At 45.8% G+C, this 22,390-nt stretch overlaps 1 protein-coding gene across 1 annotated transcript in view; it reads left to right on the top strand.

Annotated features, from left to right (window-relative positions):
* Nlg3 (Neuroligin 3) overlaps nt 1-22,390 on the top strand; it is a 90,087-nt gene that overhangs the window by 45,280 nt on the left and 22,417 nt on the right. The window contains exons 3-4 of the mRNA XM_033385921.1: nt 8,255-9,272; nt 16,516-16,679. Coding sequence (XP_033241812.1) covers nt 8,557-9,272; nt 16,516-16,679 — 880 coding nt within the window. The 5' untranslated portion in view covers nt 8,255-8,556. The remainder of the gene's footprint in view (nt 1-8,254; nt 9,273-16,515; nt 16,680-22,390) is intronic.

Raw genomic sequence — 22,390 nt, 5'->3', positions numbered from 1 at the left:
TACGTCCGTTTAGAACCTGTAATCGGACGAGATTCGGAGAGAGAAACTTGGTCACCCGGTATGGTCCCTCGAATTTCGTGGCCAACTTGGAGGCGAAGCCTTCGGCTGCTTTGGACAGAGTGTGGCGACGTAACATCACTTGGGATCCAATAGCCGGTTTCCATTCCCTACGGCGGAGGTTGTAATGTCGTTTTTGCTCTTCTGATGCTTTGTCGCAGTTTGTTTTTGCGATTTCGAACACCTCTCTCATCTGTCGTGCCCTGGTCTCCGGGTCGGCGATGCTAGTTCCCGTTCCTGGCGTAACCTCGTCGTACAAGGCGCCTGGCAGTCTTGGCTCGCGACCTTGGATCAAAAACGCGGGGCTGAATCGCGTCGAATCGGACACGCTTGAGTTGATCGCGAGCGTGATTTCTGGCAAGAGCTCGTCCCAAGTGTTCTGTTTTCCGTCGATGTATTGCGCCACCATCGTTTTAATTGTTCTGTTCGCGCGTTCTGTTGGATTTTGTTGGGGAGTGTACGGGGCAGTATGCTGAAGTTCCATCCCTAGCCTTTTGCAGAATCCTTTGAACGATCGGCTGGTAAACTGTGCCCCATTGTCGCAAACGAAGGTACGAGGGGTACCAAAGCGGCTTAGGATTCTTTCTCGGAATGATCTTTCCAGGTGTGGCGTAGTTGCCTTGCGTAGAGGCACCAGTTCGACCCACTTACTAAATGCGTCGAAGAAAACCAGGAGGACGGTGTTTCCATGTTTGGAGCGGGGCAACGGCCCAACAAAGTCGGCGCATAACACGCTGAAGGGTTCGTCAACTTGTCTGGTGAACATTTTCCCCGCCGGTTTGAACTGGCTCACCTTGTATTTTTGGCACACTACGCATTGGCGAACGTATCTGGCGACTTCTCGGAACAGGCCTGGCCAGTAGTACTTTTGGGCGACTCGTGTGCTTGTTTTTCGGATTCCTAGATGTCCGGCCGTCGGGTGGTCATGGCATTCTTTTAGTACGCGTCGTCTATGTTCTGCAGCGACGCAGAGTTTCCATGGGGTGGAGTCTTCTTCTTCGGGCACGGTGTGCAGGCGCCGATACAGTTGTCCACTCTCGCTTCGGTAGTCTTCATATTTGCCCGGCTGCTGCCTGATTCTCGCCAACATTTTCCTGATCCACTTGCACTGTGACTCCTCCTCCAGAGCTTGATGTAGTAACTCCAATGGTTGGCGGGAAAGTGCATCTGCTACCACGTTCTGCTTCCCTCGGCGATAGCGAATATCGAATTGATATTGCTGCAGCTCCAAAGCCCAACGTGCTATCCGTCCAGTGGGGTTGTCGATCGAGTTGATCCATTTGAGGGCGAGATGGTCCGTGATCACGTCAAATCGGTATCCTTCCAAGTAACAGCGCAGCTTGCGGATTGACCACACTATTGCCAAGCATTCCTTCTCAGTAACGGAGTAGTTCTCCTCGGCTTTGGACAAGCGTCGACTCGCGTAGGCTATTACTCGTTCCTCGTCCCTTATCTTTTGTGTAAGGACGGCTCCTAATCCTTGTTCGCTAGCGTCGGTTTGCAATGAGAATTTTTCAGAAAAATCAGGGCAGGCGAGGACCGGCGCTTCAGTTAACCTGATCTTCAACTCCTCGAAGGCTTTCTCCTGTTCTTCCGACCATTTCCATTGCCGATCTTTCCTTAACAACGCCGTCATGGGTTCTACTATTTCGGAAAAGTTGGGTACAAACCGCCGGTACCAGGAGGCCATACCGATGCATCGGCGAAGTTCCTTGACACCTGCCGGGGGTTTCAGGTTGCGCACTGCGGCGATCTTGTCAGGATCCGTGTGTATGCCGTTCCCGCTGATGACGTGTCCTAAATACTTCAGTCTGCGTTTGAAGAAGCTGCATTTGTCCTTGTTGAGTCGAAGATTAGCCTTGCGCAGCCGCTGTAGAACTGTCCCAAGATGCCGCATGTGGTCCTCCACGGTGTGCCCGATGACGATAATGTCATCAAGATAGGCGAATGCGTGTGGTTCCATGTCGGGGCCAATCACGCTATCCAGCGCTCGCTGGAAGGTCGCGCCGGCGGAGTGAAGGCCAAAAGGCATCACTTTCCAGTGAAACAATCCGCGGCCCGGCACGGTGAACGCCGTGCACTCGCGGCTGGTTGGGGCAAGCGGAATTTGCCAGTAGCCGCTCTTCAGGTCCAGGGTCGATATGTACCTGGCATCTCTCAGCTGTTCCAATATGTGTTGAATCCTGGGGAGGGGATACGCGTCGGGGATTGATCGCGCGTTCAACTGTCGGAAGTCTATGCACATCCTGATGTCACCTGTTTTCTTGCCCACGAGGACAATTGGGGCGCTATGTGGACTCTTCGAAGGTTCAATCTGCCCTTCCTTAAGCAGTTCGTCGACCTGTTTATTAATGACGGCTTGCATAGCGGGGTTTTTTGGATAATAACGTTGTTTTATAGGCTTGTTGTCGCGCATCACGATGGTGTGTTCTGCAATGGGGGACACTCCGCTGAGGCCGTCGAATTGTTTCAGTTCCTGTTGCAACCATTCGGTGATCCGGGGTTCCAGGGGTTCGTCGTCTTCGGGCTCGAATCCAGGGGCCAAAACGTCGGGCAATTGGGATATACTCACGGTGGCCACTGTTGCTCCCTGTGTCCGTTCCCTGGTGCGCCTACGGCGGGGCCCGTTGTCGCCGATGCCGGGCTCGAATCGCACTCGTTTCTTGGATCGCTGCTGCACCTCGTGTACCCGGAAGGGGTTTTTCAGCATGGCTCTGTGGTCGAGGCCGGGGAGCGCCGATGTCCATCCGGGTTGGTATCCTGCCGGGGTCGAGACCTCGCCCGAATTCCTGGAATTCCTTGAAGAAACGGCCACGCACGTCTCGTTTGGTACGTCGTCCCTCGCAAATTTTCCCCACCTCACCATCATGGATCCCAGGGGATCGGCCACGCGCTCCTCGTTCGGCACGTCGTTCCTCGTCGGTTCTTGATGCTGGGCGACCCGGTCTCGGCTGAGATTCGTAGGTTGATCCAGGCGGGCTGGGGATCCTATGTCTTGAGTCCTGGTATCATGGCTGTGTTTAAATTGCAGGCGCAAGGGGACTCCTCCACACTGCAGGGTCGCGTCTATTCCGCATAGGAAATCCATCCCGAGGAGGACGTCATCCAGCACGTCTTTCATTACTAGCACCGGCATCTTTACTTGTTGATCTCCTAGTCGTATGTCTGCCATCAGCGCCTGAGTCAATTCCCGGAGGGACCCATCCGCCAATCTGATCGTCGTTCGCACCATCGCTATACTCTGTCCGTTGTCCAGCTCCAGGGCTTTGCGTTCGCTAACGAAGCTCCGTGTGGCGCCTGTGTCCAGAGTAGCGAGTAGGTCCTCTCCTTCCATGGTTACTTGCGCGCGAATTCGTCCTCTCTCCAGCCGCAGGGTTCCCTTTACTGCCTCGGGGTGGGATTGGCGGTCTTCGCCCGGTCCCCTGCCGAGTGAAGCGCCTGTCCGTTTCCCGACGAATTCCTGCGACAGCATTCGATGGTGCGTAGCCCGCGACGGCCGCAGTCCCAGCAGTACAAGACTTGGGGCTGTTTACACTCCCTGGAAAAGTGTCCGGACCCGCCGCAGTTCCTACAAGCATGCTGCACGTCGATTATGGGGTCGGCGTCTTGGAGGATGGTTCCATTCCTGACATCCGGCTGCTGCGAGTCCGTCGACCAATCCCTCACCTGGGTTCTATCGTGCCGGAGATCCTGTGTCCTCGCGGCCGCGTGATTCCTTGGTCCTCGTTGACCAGCCGTTGGCCCTAAAGTTTCCCGCGGATGGGTGTCTCGTGCTTGGTTCGCGTAGCCCGTGAGCTCCGACGGTCCCTTGTTACGCGTCACCTCGAAGTTCACAACCAGTTGCGTTAATTCGGAGAGAGAATCAAAATCTTTTCGTCTCGTAAACAACTGGTATTCCGGGAGCATGTTATCGTATATCCTTTCCAATTCCTGAGCCTCGGTGTATCCCGCGCGCTGCATCATTAGTCGAATGTCCACGAGGTACGTTTTAAACGCTTCTTTTGGTCGTTGAAAATGGGTTCGGATCTCGTCTTCTAGCCGTTGAAAGTACCGGGGAGGCAAAAAAAACTCTGAAAACTCTTTGCGAAAGGTCTCCCATGGTTCTCCACTCAGGCGGCTCGTTCGAAACCAACTCTCGGCCCGACCGGTCAACAACACGAGGATTCCTTGTGATAAGTGGCGTAGATCTATCTTATAAGTGGCTGCCCTCTCTTGCACGTGCTCAAGGAAACTTAACGGATCGCCGGACCCATCAAACACGATTCCCCAGCGGACCATTTTCTCGGTGATCGCAGCGTTAAAATGCTCTTCGTTCCAGGTGGACCCCTTCGTTGGTGGGTCCTTGCTACCGTGCAGGTTTCTCTGCGCGGCACCGACGTCGATGCCATGGAGTAGGCTCTCTGCCGGCACAGCGGATCCCGACGCCACGATACTACGGCTACTGGCGGGTACGACATCATACGCAGCCGGGGGATGGGGTTGTAGGTTAAGAGGCGCGAGTGTAGAAGGGCGGGGAGAAAGTGGTTTAACCTCTGGAGTCACGGCGACTCCGTACTGGGCCTCCAATTCCTCCAACCGAGAACGCGCCGTACTTGGTAAATCGGCCGAGTTTGCGAAGGTCGCGAGTCGACGTCTCAACTCTTCGACAGTTCCAGCGCTGTCTAACCCAAGCTCCGCGGTAATCATCTCCAACTCGTTCTTGCGCCTGACCGAAATCCACTTGACTCCCATGTTGAGTTGGTCCGGGTCACTGTTGCTGCACGTGGTCTACGATCAAATGTCTGGAGCGTCGCCCGAGGAGTCGAAAAACGTAGCTAAGGACGCGGCGAAAGACGGGGCTCTGAATCCTTAAACGGCGAGGACGCGTGCGCGGCTATTCGGTGGTGAATTACCGGTGGGCCGTCTTGGTCGTGGGCCTGGACACGGGGGCTGGCAATTAACACGCGCTTGTTCAGGGGTACTTCAGTCGTTGGTTTCTGCAGGATTGTTCCGGTTAGAATCCGTTGGTTCGTGTTCAGTTTCGGGGGGAGCGCGAGGTGGACAGAAGACGCGGGGATCGCTGTCTTTCGCACGTTGTATGCTGCGGGATAGGGACCACTGTATGCTGCGGGATAAGGACCACTGTATTTTGCGCGTTGTGTACTGATCGAAGGCAGGGGATCACTCTGTTTCACACGTTGTATGTTTGACCGAATGCTGAGGATGACTGTCTCTTGCGTTGTATACAACCCGGCTTATATTGGGTCTGGCTGAACGGCCGAGCCTCTGCCGACGTCGACGTCTCGGAGTCGGCCGAGAACACCACGCGAGAGAGCCGCGGGCGAATGGTTAGGTAAATAGTCGAAGATCGGGGGGTGCGGGTAGTATGAGAAAGGGATAATTTCATGTATTATACTCGTGGGTCGTTCGGCTCATGCCCGCCGCCGACGCCCAGAACTGTTCTCCGGTCTTCACCCCCTCTCTCCCCACTGAGATGTAACAGAGGTCTGGCTGCCCTTGGCTCTTTCCCCACTGTACCGGGCGCTATGATCCCGCATGGTTTTGCCTGAGGATAACGGGGACCACAGAATTTTCGTTCTGCTTTGCGTGCTGCTTCGTCGCTGGTGTTTCGCTTGGATTTTTTTTTTTCTCTTTCTGCTGGACATGGGAAGGGCATCACTATGCTTTGCTTGGCTGCGGGCTGTACTTTCATTCTGTCGTTTTCCTCTCTCATTTCCTCTTTCCCGTTCTCTCCTCTTCATTTGCCGACGGCTAACGGGGATTGTACAGCTTTTCGGCCACGCTTTGCTCGCTGCTGGCCTGTACCTTCGTATCGTATTTTCTTATTGATACCCTATAAATTTCTCCTCGGTTTGATGCGGCGCTACCTACGCGATCTACTTGTGGGTCTTTAGGCCACGAAGGGTGAAATCCCCCCCAGAAAACTATCGTTTGAATTGTCTCAACAGTCCCTGCTCGGGCGCCATCTGTAAAGTAGTGATCCTAGGCTGGGGTCAGTCTCAGTCGGCCCAGGGTCACCTACAGTTTATTTGTAAGTTGCTGAGACGTTGAGACTGGGGGGGGGAGGCGGGTCGTTGGCGCAGGGATCGCCGAGCCGCCGTCAACGACGGGGCCTTCGGGAGAAATTAGGGAGGGGGGGGGGGAAAAGCGGCGTTGGGCCGGGCGGCTCGAAACTCACCCGAGACGCTGCACTCCCCGACTTCAGCAGGGTAAAACCCCTGTTGCCAAGGTCGAAGTGGGCCGCGGGTCCGGGGAGGTGAAGGAAAAGGATGAGGGGGGGCGCCTCTGTCGAAACGCGTACCACTTCTCACTCCAGCAGGGTAAAACCCTGTTGCCAGAGTCAGAGCGGGAGCGTAGTGACCGAGAACGGTCAGGAAAACGGGTGGGGAGGGGGTGGAGAGATGACCGCAGTCGGTGGTCCGACCAGAGAAAATAAATGGAAGCCAACGCGTTCTTAATTCTATGATCGAAGTTTTATTGGATTGGTTCCCCTCGCACTCCCTCCTACTCCTACTACTACCTTGGCCAGCGGCCAGCTCACCCGCGGATCCGGCGCCTGTGTTCCCGCAGCTCCTCCATGCTTTTCTCTCCTCTCTGGCGCGCGGCCGTTCAACACTTTTTTTCTCTTCACTTCGATGTCCGCGACGTTCCGTCTTCGCTCACTTCCCAGAATCGACTCCTTCTCTCGCTACGGTCGCTCGACGTTCTCCCCACGCCTCGCGCTCGTTTTCGGGCCAACGGGACTTTTCCGAAAGAGATCCGCTCTGCTGCCGGCTGAGCATGGCTCTCTCTCCTCGCCGTCTTCTTTGCGGTTGTTCCGTGTGAGCTGGCCGTTTGGCGGGATTTCGGCTATGCAAAACATAACTAGCTTATTTACTACTATAGCATATGGTTGTGAGTAATCCAATTATTAATATTATTATTATTATTCTTGTTACTATGTGAGGGTCCCAGTATGGGTCCTCACAGTCTGTCCGTGTGAATGATGAAGAGTGCTGCCTGATGGAATTTTCGCTCTTACTTAAATTATGAAGAGCATATTTAATCTAATAAAGTGGCAGGGATTCTGGCTGGGATTTGGGGTGAAAAAGGGAGAATTATGAAAAGAAAAAGGCACACAAAAAGCTCCATGCAGACATCGAAGTTGATCGTTTATCGGTATATTCAAACAAAAATCGATTAAGAGTGAAAACTTTCTATGGTTTGTGCAAAAGAGCTCACATTCGATCAGAAAATCATCATTAATCGGTATGGAATAATTAATAGTTATCGATATGATGACATTTATTAAAATATCCACGATTATCGAATTATGCGAATAATTTATCTAAAGCTATCGATTTGTCAAAAGGTATAGAATAATATCGATATTTATGGATTTTTGAAACAGTCGACGGACAACTATTTATTGATTAAAAAAATTGTCCGTCTCAATCAGAGAAAGATTATCTGTTTATCGAAATATTTAATCAACAATCGATAAGCAATAAAAATAAAAGAGTTGTCAATGCAGCAATAGTTGATATATTCTCCATTTATCGAGCAATTCAATGGAAAATCGAGAAACAATACATATAAAAAGCTCTCAATGCACTAATCCCAGATAGATTATCCATTTATCGAGTTTTCAAGGCACCAATTGCAGATCGATTATCCATTTATCGATATATTCAATAAAATATCGATAAACAATCTATTTAAAGAGCTATCAATGCATCAATCGCAGATCACTAAGATTTATGGATTCATTTATCGATATATTATATCAGAAATCGATAAACAAAAAAAGTTCCCAATGCAGTAATCGTTGATATATTCTTCTTTTATCGGTGTATTAAATCAACAATCGATAAACACTAGGAGTAAAGAGCTCTCAATGCATGAATCACAGATGGATTCTCCATTTATCGATATACTCAATGAAAGTAATGGTCCCTCAGTGCTTCGAAAAATCATCTCAAAATCGACTATTTCCTTCCATTTTTCACCATTATCCCCTCTTTGCCTTAAATATGCCCAACTTTTGCCATTTAAGAACTGAATCCATCGGCATCCATGCGAAATCTCATGAATAACTAAAACTATTTGCATGAATTTAAATATGCAAATTTCGTCACCGATAACTTTTGCTGCCTTCAGCCATAAATATTGATTCCAACCATTTTCTCTCTCTCTCTGTCTCCCTCTCTCTTTCCAGTTCAACAACAGCCAGGTTTTTTTGTTGCAAACAAACTTATCGCTGGTTTTAATTAATAATAATACAAAAAAAAAAAAACACGAGAGGAAAGCGAGGAAAAATCTTTACAAAAAACAAGAGCACAGAAAGCGTAAGCGAAAAAACGAGGCCACGCCACAAACAGCAGCTATCTTGTGGTCAATTATACAACGCGAACAGCGAGCAGAGAGCACATAATAAACCCTATATATAGTACAGTAAAACAACAACAGAGGGAAACGCAAGCAGAGTAATCCAACAGCCATTTTTGACCAATAATAATAATGGTCGTGTTGCTGCATTCGAAGCGACAACTGCCGCCAGCAGCAGCAGCCTCATCGAGGACGAGGAGAAAACTCGAGAGGACAAGGACATGGCCGTCGCTGATGATGACGACGATGCTAGTGCTCTTGAGCGGCAGCAGTCGGGCGGCGGGCAGCAGCTACAGCTACAGCAGCGGCAGCGGCAGTGGCAGTGGCAGTGGCAACCTGAGCGCCCCCCAGCGTGGCACCCTTACGGCAACAAATAATGGAGGACTCGTGTTGATCGGCAGCAGCTCCACTTCCAGCTCGAGTTCCAGTTCCAGTTCCAGTTCCAGTTCCGTGCCCTCATTATCCCTTACTTCATCATCGTCCACCTCTTCCACGAGCAGCACTGGCAGTGGCAGTGGCAGCACTGGCAGCAGTTCATCTTCGTCTGGCTCTGGCCCTGGCGCCGGTGCCTCAAACAGTGGCAACAACCGCAGTGGCCGCCTGGCCAGCGGCGGCGGGGGTGCAGCAAGTGGCACAAATCATGATCAATTACCCGCCCAGCTCTCCTCACGCATCATTCACACACGCAATGGCGCCATCTCGGGGATAATTGTCCAATTAGATGGCAGGCATTTGGATCCGGTGGAGGCGTACCGCGGCATACCCTACGCCTCGCCCCCCGTCGGCAATTTGCGTTTCATGCCGCCCGTCTCGGCGGCCATGTGGTCGGGTGTCAAAAAGGCGGACAGGTAAGTCGCATCTACATAAGGGTTAACACACCCCCACCACCCCCCACCCCATTAGCCCTTGGCCTTAGCCGCATAAGGGTTGGGGTTTTTTTGGGGGAGGTGCGTTGGGGCATTAGAAAATGTAGGTTTATCGCGGATAATCGAAAAACCTCTTTAGATTAATTGAAAAATTTAAATTTATCAAACAATTCATTCTTATCGAAATCTATCGAATTATCGACCATTTATCATATTATACATTTTCTCGAATTTTAGAATTATCGAAACTTATCGGAACATAAATATTTATCGAAAATCTATACCCATCAAACCATCAAAATCGATTAAATCCCGTAATATTAATCGAAAAAATTTAATTTATTGGCATTTATCGACACATGGAAATGTATTGAATTATCGACATACAGCTAATCGCATTATAGCCATCGAAACATATCGAAATGTATCGAAAACTTAGTATTAGTAATTTAGTCGAACTACCGAAATCAATACTTATCATATTATCGAAACATACCGAAAAAATTAATTTAAAAAATTTGATATCGAGATATCGGTACTTATAGAAAACTAAAAATGTATCGAACTTATGGAATAATCGAAACATATCGAAGAAATATATTTAAAATTGGATATCAATTTATCGATACTTATAGAATTTTAGAAAACTAATTTATCGAATCCAAAAAATCTATATAAATCGAACTATCGATATAAATAAAAAATAAATATATTTATCGAAAAAAAACACCATCCGTCCGATAATTTCCTTGAAGGCTTCCTCCGATTTCGTATAAATTTTCAACCAAAAAAAACACCAAAAAATGCAAATATTTGGTCTATTCGGCGGCGCAGGCCATTAGCCAGGCCGCGACCTTTGGATAGGTATCCATTTCCTCGAAAGAAAATCCATTTTCCCACCCGCAACAATCAGGGCTAATGACCTTTGGTGTCCCAGGGACAACTTTATTACGCTGACACGCTGAAAAATCTCTTGAACATTACTCAAGCCGTTTTATTGGCTCCCCCCACCTTCTGGCCAGGCCAAAATAAGTGAAGATGACGTGGCAGGACAGCCGCCTGTCCATCAGCCGGGAATGCGCGAATCATGGGGCAGGCAGGCGCAGCATCTGCTTTCGGCGGCGCCGCGAGCATTGTTAAACTTGAAAAATTATATTTTATTTGGCTTTTTGTGGGGGCGGGGGAGGGGCTCCCGATTTTCGCGTGGCCCTTTTTCATTAGCCGGTAAAAAGGAACCCTTTTTCTGTGTCCTTTGTCCCGTGGGGGGCATCTTTTCGTGAATAATGATTTGCCACTTGGGAGCATTTGTAAATTAGATGCCGGTTGCCGCTGCCGGTTGCCGACTGCGTAAATATTTAATTTGTGCCATATTTCAAGCGGAAGCACAGTTTGACCTTTGACTTGTACTTTCTCCTGTTTTTTGTTGGTATTTTTTTCTGAAAATCATTATCATTATGATGCCATTGTTGTCTGTCGCATTTCAGGGCCCTTGACTCAATAATGAGAAAGTTAATTGAGGTGACACCTGCTTTCTCCAGAGAGAGAGAGAGAGCAGAGTGAAAGCAAAGGGTGGGCCAGAGAGTTCTGCTCTCTGATAATTTTATAAGGCTTTTCCAAGCGTTTTAACGCTCTCAGATTGGGATAAGGGTATCCCGGTTATTCCTCAAGGAATCGGAAGGCTGAAAACTTTATTTTTTAGTGAAAAGTTCGCCTCTGGTTTTGTGATTTGTGAAATCGCTTTTTAAGTTGTCTTTTCAAAGGAGTTTTTCCACAAAGGATTGTGTATCCTTTTCTTTGTAGAATTATGGCCCAAAAAAAAGAGCCCACCAGTGGTTTGCCCTTTGAGGGAAACTTTTCCAACGCGCCACAGAAAAACTCGAAAAAACTTTATGCGTGTGGCACACACACTCGGCGCGTACTTGCCACAGCCGCAACAACCGCCGCTGCAACCACTCGGCTGCCTACTACCTTCAGCCTTTCATCGACCTCAGTGCAAAAATAATTTCCCAACCGCAGGCAAAAAAATTGTGTCCACACATAGGCCGCCAAGGCCGAGAGGCAGCGGCGGCAGTGGCAGGGCTTTGACAAGCGACGCGTGTCACCGGCAGAGGAGCTCCATGCCTCCTCCTCCTGGCATTCTGGCCTACGACATTCCTCATTCTTTGCCGCAGAACCCCCAAACATTCCTCCTCTTCTCTTCAATGGCACGCACTCTGCTCTCCGTCTCTCCCTCTCCTTCGCTCTACACAGAGAACATTTCTGCCTCCACGGCTAAGCCACACTGGGAAAAAGCATGAGCTAGAAGAGAATCAAAAACCCAATACACTTTCTGTTTTCGAATTCCCGTCCTTCGGGCGCTTACAATCATAGCCACGCTGTTAATATACCCCCTGGTACCCATTAAAGCCTTTTTGTTGGCGTCTGGATTATGAAAAACAAGCGGATTAGAGGCCACGACACGGGCCAGGAGTTGCCGGGCACCCACCTTCTGACCAGGCCACAAAATCTCTAGAGCCGTCTCGGCTTTCGTGCCCCATAAACCAAGTGTAAAAAGCGCCATAAACCGTCAACCGTGGAGCGAGAGTTTTATGCATGACGCCAAAGTTTTAATAAAGAAGAAAAGCGCCAAGTGGAGGAAAACTCAAGTTAACGATTTTCCTAATAAGAAAACAGGAAAATAAAAAAAATAAAAGCGCATTAATGAAAAGACCTTCGAAAAATGTGCGTGCAACAAGGCGGCACTTGAGGAGTGGCTGCAAGCGGCAGGAGGCAGAGGACATCCTCCATTCTGGAGCAAGAGGAGGCAGAGGACATCCTCCATTTTGGAGCAAAAGGAGGCAGAAGGCATCCTCCATTTTGGAGGAGGCGGAGGGCATCCCTTTTTTACAGCAGAAAAAGGCAGGCGGCCCACTAGCTCCTGTGGCAAGTGGCAAGTGGCAGGTAGATTGCTGATGCTGCCTCTCTGCTGCCATCATTAAAAACGTTAATTCCAATTTGAGACTCGAGGGCCTGGCAGGGCGGGCAGACCGCAGAGGGCGCCCAAAAGGTGGCAAGGGCATGTCTCTAAAAGGTGGCAACGAGGTGGGGGCTGTGGCAAGTACGCATAAATTGCCTGAGACGCTGCTGCTGCTGCTGCTGCTGCTGCTGCTTCGACAAACTGTTGCCCCGCGCTTTTTAAATGAAATTGCGAAAATTCATTTTAAATTGGATTTTATTTAATTTGAAATTGCGGCCAAGAAGCAAAAGCTTTACGGGGGGGGGGGTGTGGCATGGTGTGGCATGGTGGTGTGTCTGCCACCAATCTAATTTGTGTGTGTGCCACAGACAGAGAGGGTGAAAGAGAGAGGGAGAGAGGGAGATGACGAGAGGACATTGCCCACAGGTAAAATTAATCTATTTTGCTTCACGGTGGCCGCAGTGTCGCGTATAATTTTATGGCTGCCACTCTGCCCCTCCCTCCCCCCCACGGTGGCAGCTTCGGCTGGACAACCATTGAAGTCTCTGGGATGCGTGTACTTTTCTGCTTGGCTGAGATTATGCTTTTGTTTGATGTGTTCAAGCCACGAAAACGCCACACAGAGAGATGGTCCTTGGCCCATGCCCCATGCCCCATGCCTCGTTCCACTGAATGCAGATTAGCCTTGGCTTCCACTCCGAAATGTACACAAAATTCGGACCAACATCGTTTGGCGTTTACGTTTTGTTTGGTGAATTCCTAAATTGCATGTATTCCCCTCCGCTCCCCTCCTCCCCTCTTCCCTCCTCTCCCCTCCTCTCTGCTTATGAGATGTGTATGTGGCAGGACCTTGTTTGCCTGTGACCGCTTGCTGAAGCAGAAGGACTTTCGGTCAGGGTCACACAAATTGTTTGCCCACCCAAAGCCCCACAGATATCTGTTTTGTGGCAAATGATCAGGCAAACAGCAGCTCAGCAGATGCCACCGGACGGGGCAGGAGCAGGGCCAGTGGCAGGACCTGCCAGAATGGTAAATATTCGACACAACTTCAATCTGAATGATTTCCTCTTTCAATTTTTAATGAAACTCGCCAAAATCCATCCATATTTTTGCATTTTCTTTGCTGCTAAGCTGCAGTGAGAGAGAGAGGGAGAGGGGGGGAGTAAAAGAGAGAGGCATGTAGTGAAAAATGAAGCAATAGTTGCCATTCCTTTTATTAACAGACGAAAAATAGCCTAATTTACTGCTAAGCCACACTGGGAGAGAGAAGAAGAGAGAGAAAATGTGCGGGATGGAGGGAAAAAGAGAAGGGGAAAAATATAGCGATAGAAATATTCCTTCTCTATCATTTATATTCGAATAATCACTAAAATTCTCAAAAACGAGTGCTAAGCCACACTGGGAGAGAAAAAGAGGGCGATAAAATGTGCGCCAAAGAGGAAAAGAGCAAAATATGTCTATAGAAATATTCCTTCTCTGTCATTCAGTGTCGAATAATCACAAAAACTCTCAAAAATTACTGCTAAGCCACACTGGGAGAGAGAGCATACGATGATTTAGTTTCAGTTGCTATCAGAAATACTTAGACTGCAAATTTCATTGAATTTCAGGCGTTTCCAACGTTTCCAACGTTTGATCTGACCAAAACCCCCTCGAGAAGCTTTCCATCAAAAAACTACACCCCTCTCTTCCACCCTCCCTCCCTCTCTCTCTCTCGATAATGAAACGCCAAAAACTAGTAAAAACTTTTCCCCGACCAACAGAAAGTGTACTAAAACACATCGGAATGACTCTTTTCGCCTTGAAATTGGCTTCCAGGGATCTTCCGCAGCCATTCATTCGATGATTATTCGCCTGCTCCTGGCCCCCCATAAAACGAACGCCAGTAATTATCAAGTTTTTTAGTGTCTGGCCATTTGGGCCACCCCTCCCGCAACCCCCCGCAACCCCCAATGACCTTAATTGCCATTTGCACCTCCCTCCCTCCCCTCCCACCACACACCTGTCTCTCATTCCCCATTCCCCATGCGGTGTTATCTGGAAAAGTTCAGCGGTTGCAAAGTGGCATAAACAAGATCACTTGAGAAGTGTACACACAATTCGTTTGGCTCCCGGCAGAGCACATTAAAAATGTGCAAAATGTGATTTTTATGGCGTCGAAACAGGCAACAGGCCACAGCAGAGGTGGCATGAAACCAGAGATACACACAGTCAGGGGCAGGCAGGGATTCAGAGACATCACCTGACTCTCCCTCTCCCCCTCTCTCTCTGTCTCTGTCCCTCTCTGGCATAAAAACTTTTTACTTTCATTATTTTTAATATTTTCTCTGTGCGATACTGTCACCCATTTTCCGCGCTAGAGAGAGAGAGGGAAAAAATATACTTATAGCCCGAGAGCCCCCGAAAATGAAACTTTTATTACCTGCCTTATTGTTTAGCCATTAAATTAATGATTATTATGGCAATATCGCAACGGGGCCACCGCGACGACCACAAGCGTCCATAAAAAAGGGGATGATTGGGGAGGGGCCATTGGCTGGCTAAGCCCCACTGTAAAAGAGCGCAAAATCCTCTTGGCAAAAAACAAAGAAAAACAGCAAAGGGCCACAGCCAAAAATTACACTTGAAGGAAATTAAATAAAATAAATTCTCATTTTCATTTTCGCCATGTCATTAATGTTAATGCATTTTCCGCTTTTCGCGGCAGATAGGAAAAAGGCGAACAGATTTTCCATTGCCATTGATTTTCGCTTTATGACAGCCTCCCTGGGAGAGAGGGAGGAGAGAGTGAGAGGTGGAGAGAGCCCTTCAAAGCCAACAGTTAATGGGTTAAGGCCCGCAATTTAATGGCAAAGAAATCTGGGGATAGAGAGCCACAAAATCTGGCAATCAAGCACCAAATTTCAAAAAGAAACTCCACAGAAATTCCTGCTTTGCGAAGGACCATCCCACATAGATCAGATTAAAAACAAATAATAACAAGGCCAGGCCGGGGCTTCCCTTTCCCCCAGAAGGAGGAGCAATGCTTGGAGGCAACTCCTGGACATTGCATTTTGGGGATTGAAAGCAGAGGGAAACATCAACAAAATTGCACACAAAATGCACACAGAGAAAGATAGAGGCAGAGCAAAGAGAGGGAGAGGAGAGGGAGAGGGAGTGGAAGAGGAAGAGGAACCAAACCAAATCGAAAACCAATCGAAAATAAGCTTCATAAAAGGGCGGAACACACCCAGCAAATGGGGGAAAAAAACAGAAGGAAAACCAAAAAGAAAACAAATTAAAACGCAAACATTTTTTTTTTATTTTTTTTTGCTTTTGTCCCTAAATCAAAAAGTTCTTATGGCCAAAAGACAATCACAAAAGTTGACGTTAGTCGTTGACCCGTACTCTCCGGAGTTTCCCCGGAGTTTTCCTCCCCTCTTCGCACTCTTTTTCCTCACTCGAGAAAATACTCCAAAAAGATTACACAATTTGAAGCAAATTAATCTATCTATAACGACATTCGAGGCCGGGCATAAAAATAAGCCTATTTAACGAAAAAGTTTCTTCGAGGGTAAGACCTTTTTGAAACAACAAGCAAAAGTATTACACTGGGAAAAATGTACCATAAATATGGAAAAATGGTGCCCTAGAAATGTGAAAATATTATTTCTAAGGCAGCTAAGCCACACTGGGAGAAGGGGAGAAGGCCACAGTGGAAGAACGATGCACAAAAAGAGAGCAGAAAATTATTTTTATTTATTTTGTATATATTTTTTTAGATTTATTTTGTATTAGTTTTTTATTTATTTTTTAATTGCTTTTCAATTTGTATTTATTTATTTTATTTTAATTTTTTCTTTTTTATTTATTTTAATTTTTATTTATCTATTTGTTATTTTTGTTTACTTTTTAATTTGTTTTTGTTTTCTATTTATTATAATTTGTATTTTTTTTATTTATCTATTTTTTATTTATTTATTTTGTATGCATTTTTTATTTATTTTTATTATTTAATCTTTAGAAAAGTACTAAGCATCACTGGGAGAGAGAAAGGAAAGAAAAAATTAAAAAAAAAAATAATAATAAAAATATTTTTAAACATACAAAATGATTTTTGTATGGCTATCTCTAGTTTACTGCTAAGCCACACTGGGAAAGAAAGAGGAAAAATAATAAAATATCGCCAAAAACTATTCTCAAACCAAATCGTCCCTCTTTAAAAACATTCTTTGGAAATCCGTAGACTGCTTTCACAATTTCTCTATTTTCTCCTTTTGTATATTACAGATTCAGTCCCGTGTGCCCGCAACGTCTGCCGGACATCCACAACGAGACGGCAACGCTGGAACGAATGCCCAAGGGACGTCTGGAGTATCTGAAGCGTTTGCTGCCGTATCTGCAGAATCAATCAGAGGATTGTCTTTATCTAAATATTTATGTGCCCATACAAGGTGAGTGAACGGAGCAACGCCCAAGTATCCTATAATTTTTCGGCCCCCTGGGCCTCCTGGGCCTCCCTCCCTCCCCCTCTTTCGCCCTAAAACCAAGAAAAATGACAGCACAAGAGTCTTGTTTATTTAGCACTTTGCCAGGCATTTGAATAAATTGGCAGACGCTGCCAGACAGTGGCAGTGGGGGAGGGGGGCTAACGCGTTTCCATTTTTCGTTGGCTTTTCTCCACGTTAATCCCTCGGGCCAAGCGCCAGAGCGAAAAAGGGTCATCTAAGGGCCGAAGTTTTTTAAAATTTCGCTTGGGTTTTCACTTTTTTTCTTTCCCTTTCTGCTTTCCCTTCTGCTGGAACAAATGCTTTGTCATTTTTCAAATTTCACACGAACACAAACACACACAGAAGAAAAGGGCATTTGCTTAGCTGCAGAGAAGGTCCTGTGGAGGGATTCATAATGCAAATTGGCTAAAAAAAAAACAAGAAATGTATGTCTGGGTTTTTGCTGGTGTGAATCCCCAAGCATTTGCCACTTTTTGAGGCAGATTATTTGATTTTTTGGGTTGTAAAGAAATAAACAAACATCATCTTTACTGCTAAGCCACACTGGGAGAGAGAGCAAGAAGGATAATGATACAAAGAGAGTGTTCAAAATGTTGTTAATTTTCAATGATGAATGGAGAATATTAAAGCAGAAAATACTTGAGAAATTCTGCAACAAATTAACATTTTTTATAGTTTAAATACATTTACAATTTAAATTTTAATACATTTTTTTTAGTACTTTCAATACATTCAAAATTGTAATTTATGTTAAAAAATCTTAATATAAAAATTTTGAATAAAAAATATGAATTCAAAAAATAGTTTTAATATAATTAAAATTTTAATTTAAAAATGTTGTTAATTTTCAATGATAAATAGAGAAAAGAAGAGAAATAAAGCAGTTAATACTCGATAAATTCTGCAACAAATATTTTTTATAGTTTTAATACATTTAATATTTGTATTCCATTTTATTATAGTTTTAATACATTTAAAATTTTAATTTAAATTAAAAAATTTTAATACAAGAATTTTGAATACAAAATGTTAATTCAAATTATAAAAAATTATAATTTTTTTGGAGTCCTAAAATATGTCATGTGTTATTTCAAAACAGTATTCATTTTTTTTTAAATATTTCCTAAAAAATTGTAAATTTAAATAGATAAAATAAATCAGATTTAAATATACAATTTTTAACAGTACCCTGTAGGAAGCCATGACGAAATTCATATGTTAAATTCTGCTAAAAAATCGCAACCATTTTCAATGAATATTTCGCCACCACTTGCAAACAATTTTCAAATTGCCAAACTCTTGAGAGCTACTGCCCCAGGGCGGCCCTTTGATTTCTGAAGAGTTGTGCGTTTTAGAGTTCTTAAAAAAACGGGTTAAAAAGGGTCGAAAAATCAGTCAAAGTCCAATTCTCCGCCACCAATTTATATAGAAAAATTCAGTTCAATCATGGATCCAAATGCCTCTGTCCAGCCGTCAGTCTTTCAATCCTTCAATCCGTGTGTCCGACAGTCAATTCCAGCAGCCGCTCGGCCGCTGGAAAATGTGCATCGGGACTGGCTCTCCCTCCCTCCCTCCATCTCCATCTCTCTTCCGTTCGACATGGAAGTAAATTACATTTTAATTAAAACTCGAAACTAGGGAATGAGGAGCGGAAAACGCGTTTACTGTTAATGGAAACCCATCAGGAGCAGTCGCTCTCCCGCTCTCCCACTCTCCCGCTCTACGCTGCTGCCGCTGCCGCTGTGCCACCTGTCAGAAAAGCAGAAGAAAAACTACTGCGCTGAGGCGAATCGAAAGTAAATTTAATTGTCTATCAGCGAGCGTTAAGAGCCGCATTTTGATGGCCAGCCATAGCCAGTTTCCAGCCACAGAAGCAACCGTCCATCAGTCTGTCCATCAGTCCATCAGTCTGTCTGTCCGTCAGTCAGTCTATCAATCCATCGGTTTGTTAGTCCCTCATTCGGTCTGTGTTTTCAGTCCCTTTTGCTTTTGCTCGGCAAGACACTCGTCCCTCAGATGGCTTGACTTTTCCGCTGGCTTTCAATTAACTTGCAGCAGGCCAGTGCGTATACGTAATATACACTTGAATTTCTCATTCACTCTGTGGCTACTTTGGTAATTAAGTGTCCTTTTGGTCAATTTGAAACTCGGGAAAATATACAAAAATAATCAGAAGAAAAACATCTTTAAGCCACACTTACCTTTTAGAATTTTCTTGAGATTTTGAATCAATTCTTGAAGCACTTTTTCAAACCATTTCATGGCCTTAGATTGTTTTTTGTTGTTCTCCAATTAAATAAATTTCCATTGGCTGATAAGAAAAATGTCATCTGTGCCAGAAAAATATGAAAAATGAATGAAAATCCGGCTTGAAAGTCGAAGCAAATATACCCTTTGAATGCAGTGGGAAATATAGGGATATACGGACTCATTCATTGATCTATGGGCCACGTATTCGTACAATTTTCTATATAATTTTTGATATTTTTTTATATAATTTCCAAGCCTATTTTCAGGCCCATTTTCCACCCCAAATATCCGATCTTTCAGTGTTTTTTTGGCTCTCAAAAAGAGGGACATACTCCCCTATATATCGATGCATTGCCACCCCCTCTTCTGGCCTCTTTAGGGCATACAAAAATACCTATAAAAGAGACTTAAAATGTTACCTGCAATTTGTCTTTCGATGGCAGATGCCCCGAAAATATTAAGGTGCCTCCCCCCCAAAAAAAGAAGCCACAACTTTTGCTGAAATTGCAAGAGTTTTCATCTTTTTTTTGTACTCTCGAAAAGAAATTATGATAAATTGTTTTGAGCATAAAACTTGAGATACTCCAAGGTCCCAAATTGAATTGAAGATTGTGCCAGAGATACATATATATGTATATATGTATCTTTATCCTCAAGGGCGTCTGGGACGGTGGCTAATTGAACGAGCAATTTGTGGGTCGAGCGAAAGGGAAAATTAAATGTCTGGTTTTGATAATTGGATAAGCAGCCTCCAGAAAGAACGCAGCAGAAAGGAGCTCTGTCCTTGAAGTCCTTGAGCATTTCATAATAAATCTTTTGGCAAAGGAAAAACCCCAAAAAAATATGTAAATTTTTGACAGTTTAAGTTAATGAGCCACTGTCGGACAGGGACCCAAAAAGAAAATAAAAAAAACAAAAAAAAAGCAATAAATCATTATTTATTCGAAGGGAATTGCCAGATAAGCGGCCACGAGATGTACCTTGGGAATCCCTGAAGGCCAGCCCAGGCGAAGGTGTATTCCCGCCTCTCCCTCCGCCTCCCTTCTCCTAATGAAAGGCTCTATCTTTACACACACACATAAATCTCGTGCGCCTTTTGTGTAGCCTACTTTTTGGGGCAACTGCCAGAGGATTGGCCGGACATGCCGGCTGTAGTTTAATCTACTTGGACATGACAATAAAATTTATATCATCTTTTGCTCCGAATGGAGTCCTTTCTTGGCTTGCCCGCCTGCCCTTGGCCTTCGTTTTATTTTATTTCATTTTTCAGCCTCTTTCGTTGGCATTTCTTTCAAGTCCCTGGACCTCGAAACACACAAATGCCACATTAAGCATGATTTGCCGCTTTTCAGGGGGCCACGACCATCCCCCTCCCCATCCCCCTCCCCCAGGTCCGTTCTGCCCAGTCGTGTGTAGATCTCAAGTTTCTGTCTATCGGCCATGTTTGAATGCCGGCCATATTTTGTGCTTAACTGACTTTTGCTGTTGTCTGGCCCCCGAAATGAGAAACGACTCGAAATCCAAGGATTTCGGTGGGTGCAAAATGATTGCCATAATTTCTAATCTTTGGGCATTTCCATGTGATTAACTTCCTTGAGCGTCACTTAATGGGGCATTATGAGAGGGAGATTATAAGATGGCCATTCATTCAGTCAGTCATTCGTTTAGTCATTGTCTGGCCATTGACCAATTGATAAATTTACACTGCCTGACCTTCGACCCAAACACTAGAGCGCTCTATGGATATACCCTGTGTCCCCTTTACTGGGGCTTCAGGCATCTCTAGACTCTACAAAAGACTCTCTCCCCAGTCCTTGGACCACCATGGACACCCTCTTCCACGGAAAGGACACACCTGGCTCCTCGATTGCTTACACAACTCTTTCATTCATGAAATTTCGCAATTTCCAAAATTTCCCGCCACCCCAAAAATACATTATTAATGAGGTTTTGGATGGCAGGGGAATTGATGTGCCGCTTTCAACACGCAGCTGCCCCCCCCACACAAAAAAAAAAAAACAAAAGCGGAAACGGAAATCGATTCCAGAGAGCTGACATGGCGCGTGTTGCTGGTCACACACGGAAATGGAGTTTTCTTCGCCAGTTTTTCCACCTCTCCCTCCCTCCCTCTCCCTCCCGCAAGAGTTATGTATATGAATTGCTAAAAATAACAGCACGGAACCGAAGCCACAGCCAAAAATTAACACAGAAAACGAAACGAAAAAATTGCAAAAGAAAATTGTACAACAAAAAGCAAAGCAGGAAAAGAAAATCAAGGAAACTTTCTGAGGGGGTGTGTGGCGGGGGGTGAAAACTTTTCCCAAATGCAATTGTCGTCTGTTTGTTTTGGGGCAACAATTCCAAGACGTTCCTTGCTCGACGAAAATTACATTTATTATTTCCCCCGCATTTGCATAGGGGGAAATCCTTAAGCATTCATGGGATTCAATGTCAATGGCCCCTCCGAACAGCCCCTCCCTTTGCATTCATCTTCCAGCCATTCATAAACAAGCCTAAAACTTTTTAGTCTAAGCCACTAATTAAAAAAGCAATTTAAATGCAAACTAAATGAATTTCAAATGAAAGCCACAGGGGGCCGGAAAAAATCATAATTTTTTGGCCTAGATATCAGATCTCCATTTAGAGATATTTTGGGCTCTAATCTTTTTTGTAGCTTTGATAAGAATCTAGAGCAGAGACCCTCCAGGCCCCTCCCTTTTCCCACATTTCATCGTCTGCAGATCCCTTCTGCTTTTGAAGCCCTTCCCCTTTCGTTCCCTTCGTTTTTTTCTTCTAGTTTAAACTCCTATTCCAATCACTTTCCAATTAGTTATGGTCTTAGAGCCCACTTTTTCTTTCCATCTTTGTTGCTGCACAAATCATATCCCATTAAGGGCTTTTCCATACATCAAATCCCTCCATTCTTTTCACTCTTTCGTCCCCCCGCTCGTTCTGGGGGATGTCTCTGTGTCTGTATCTGTATCTGTGTCTGTGTTTGTGCGTCTGCGTTTTGTGTGTTGCCTGATTGTATTTGCTGCTTGCGATTGCAATTTCCTAGGCTTTTGGGATCCCGAAACAACAACAACAACAACAACTACTCCTAGAGCGTACCTTCAGAGCGATTGAGTGACGATGGAAACCCCATAAATACTCTGGAAAAAAAAGAATGGAGAGGCAGGAAAAAGAGGGAGAATGTCGGAAACTTTTGTCAACTTTTTTTTGTGTGTTATAAACGAAGCGCTTGACTACATATTGACTTTAACAGAAAGCGTTTATGTTGATTGTGTGTATCTGTGTGTGCCCACCCCCCCCCCCTCCCCTCCCCAACCCCCACCACACCCCACACCCCGCACATGTGTGCGTCTGTTTGCGTGTGTGGATGTGGATGTGGGAGTACTATCAAT

Source organism: Drosophila pseudoobscura, chromosome 2 (genome assembly GCF_009870125.1).
Source record: "Drosophila pseudoobscura strain MV-25-SWS-2005 chromosome 2, UCI_Dpse_MV25, whole genome shotgun sequence".
NCBI lineage: Eukaryota > Metazoa > Arthropoda > Insecta > Diptera > Drosophilidae > Drosophila > Drosophila pseudoobscura.
This window is presented reverse-complemented; position numbering and strand designations above follow the sequence as displayed.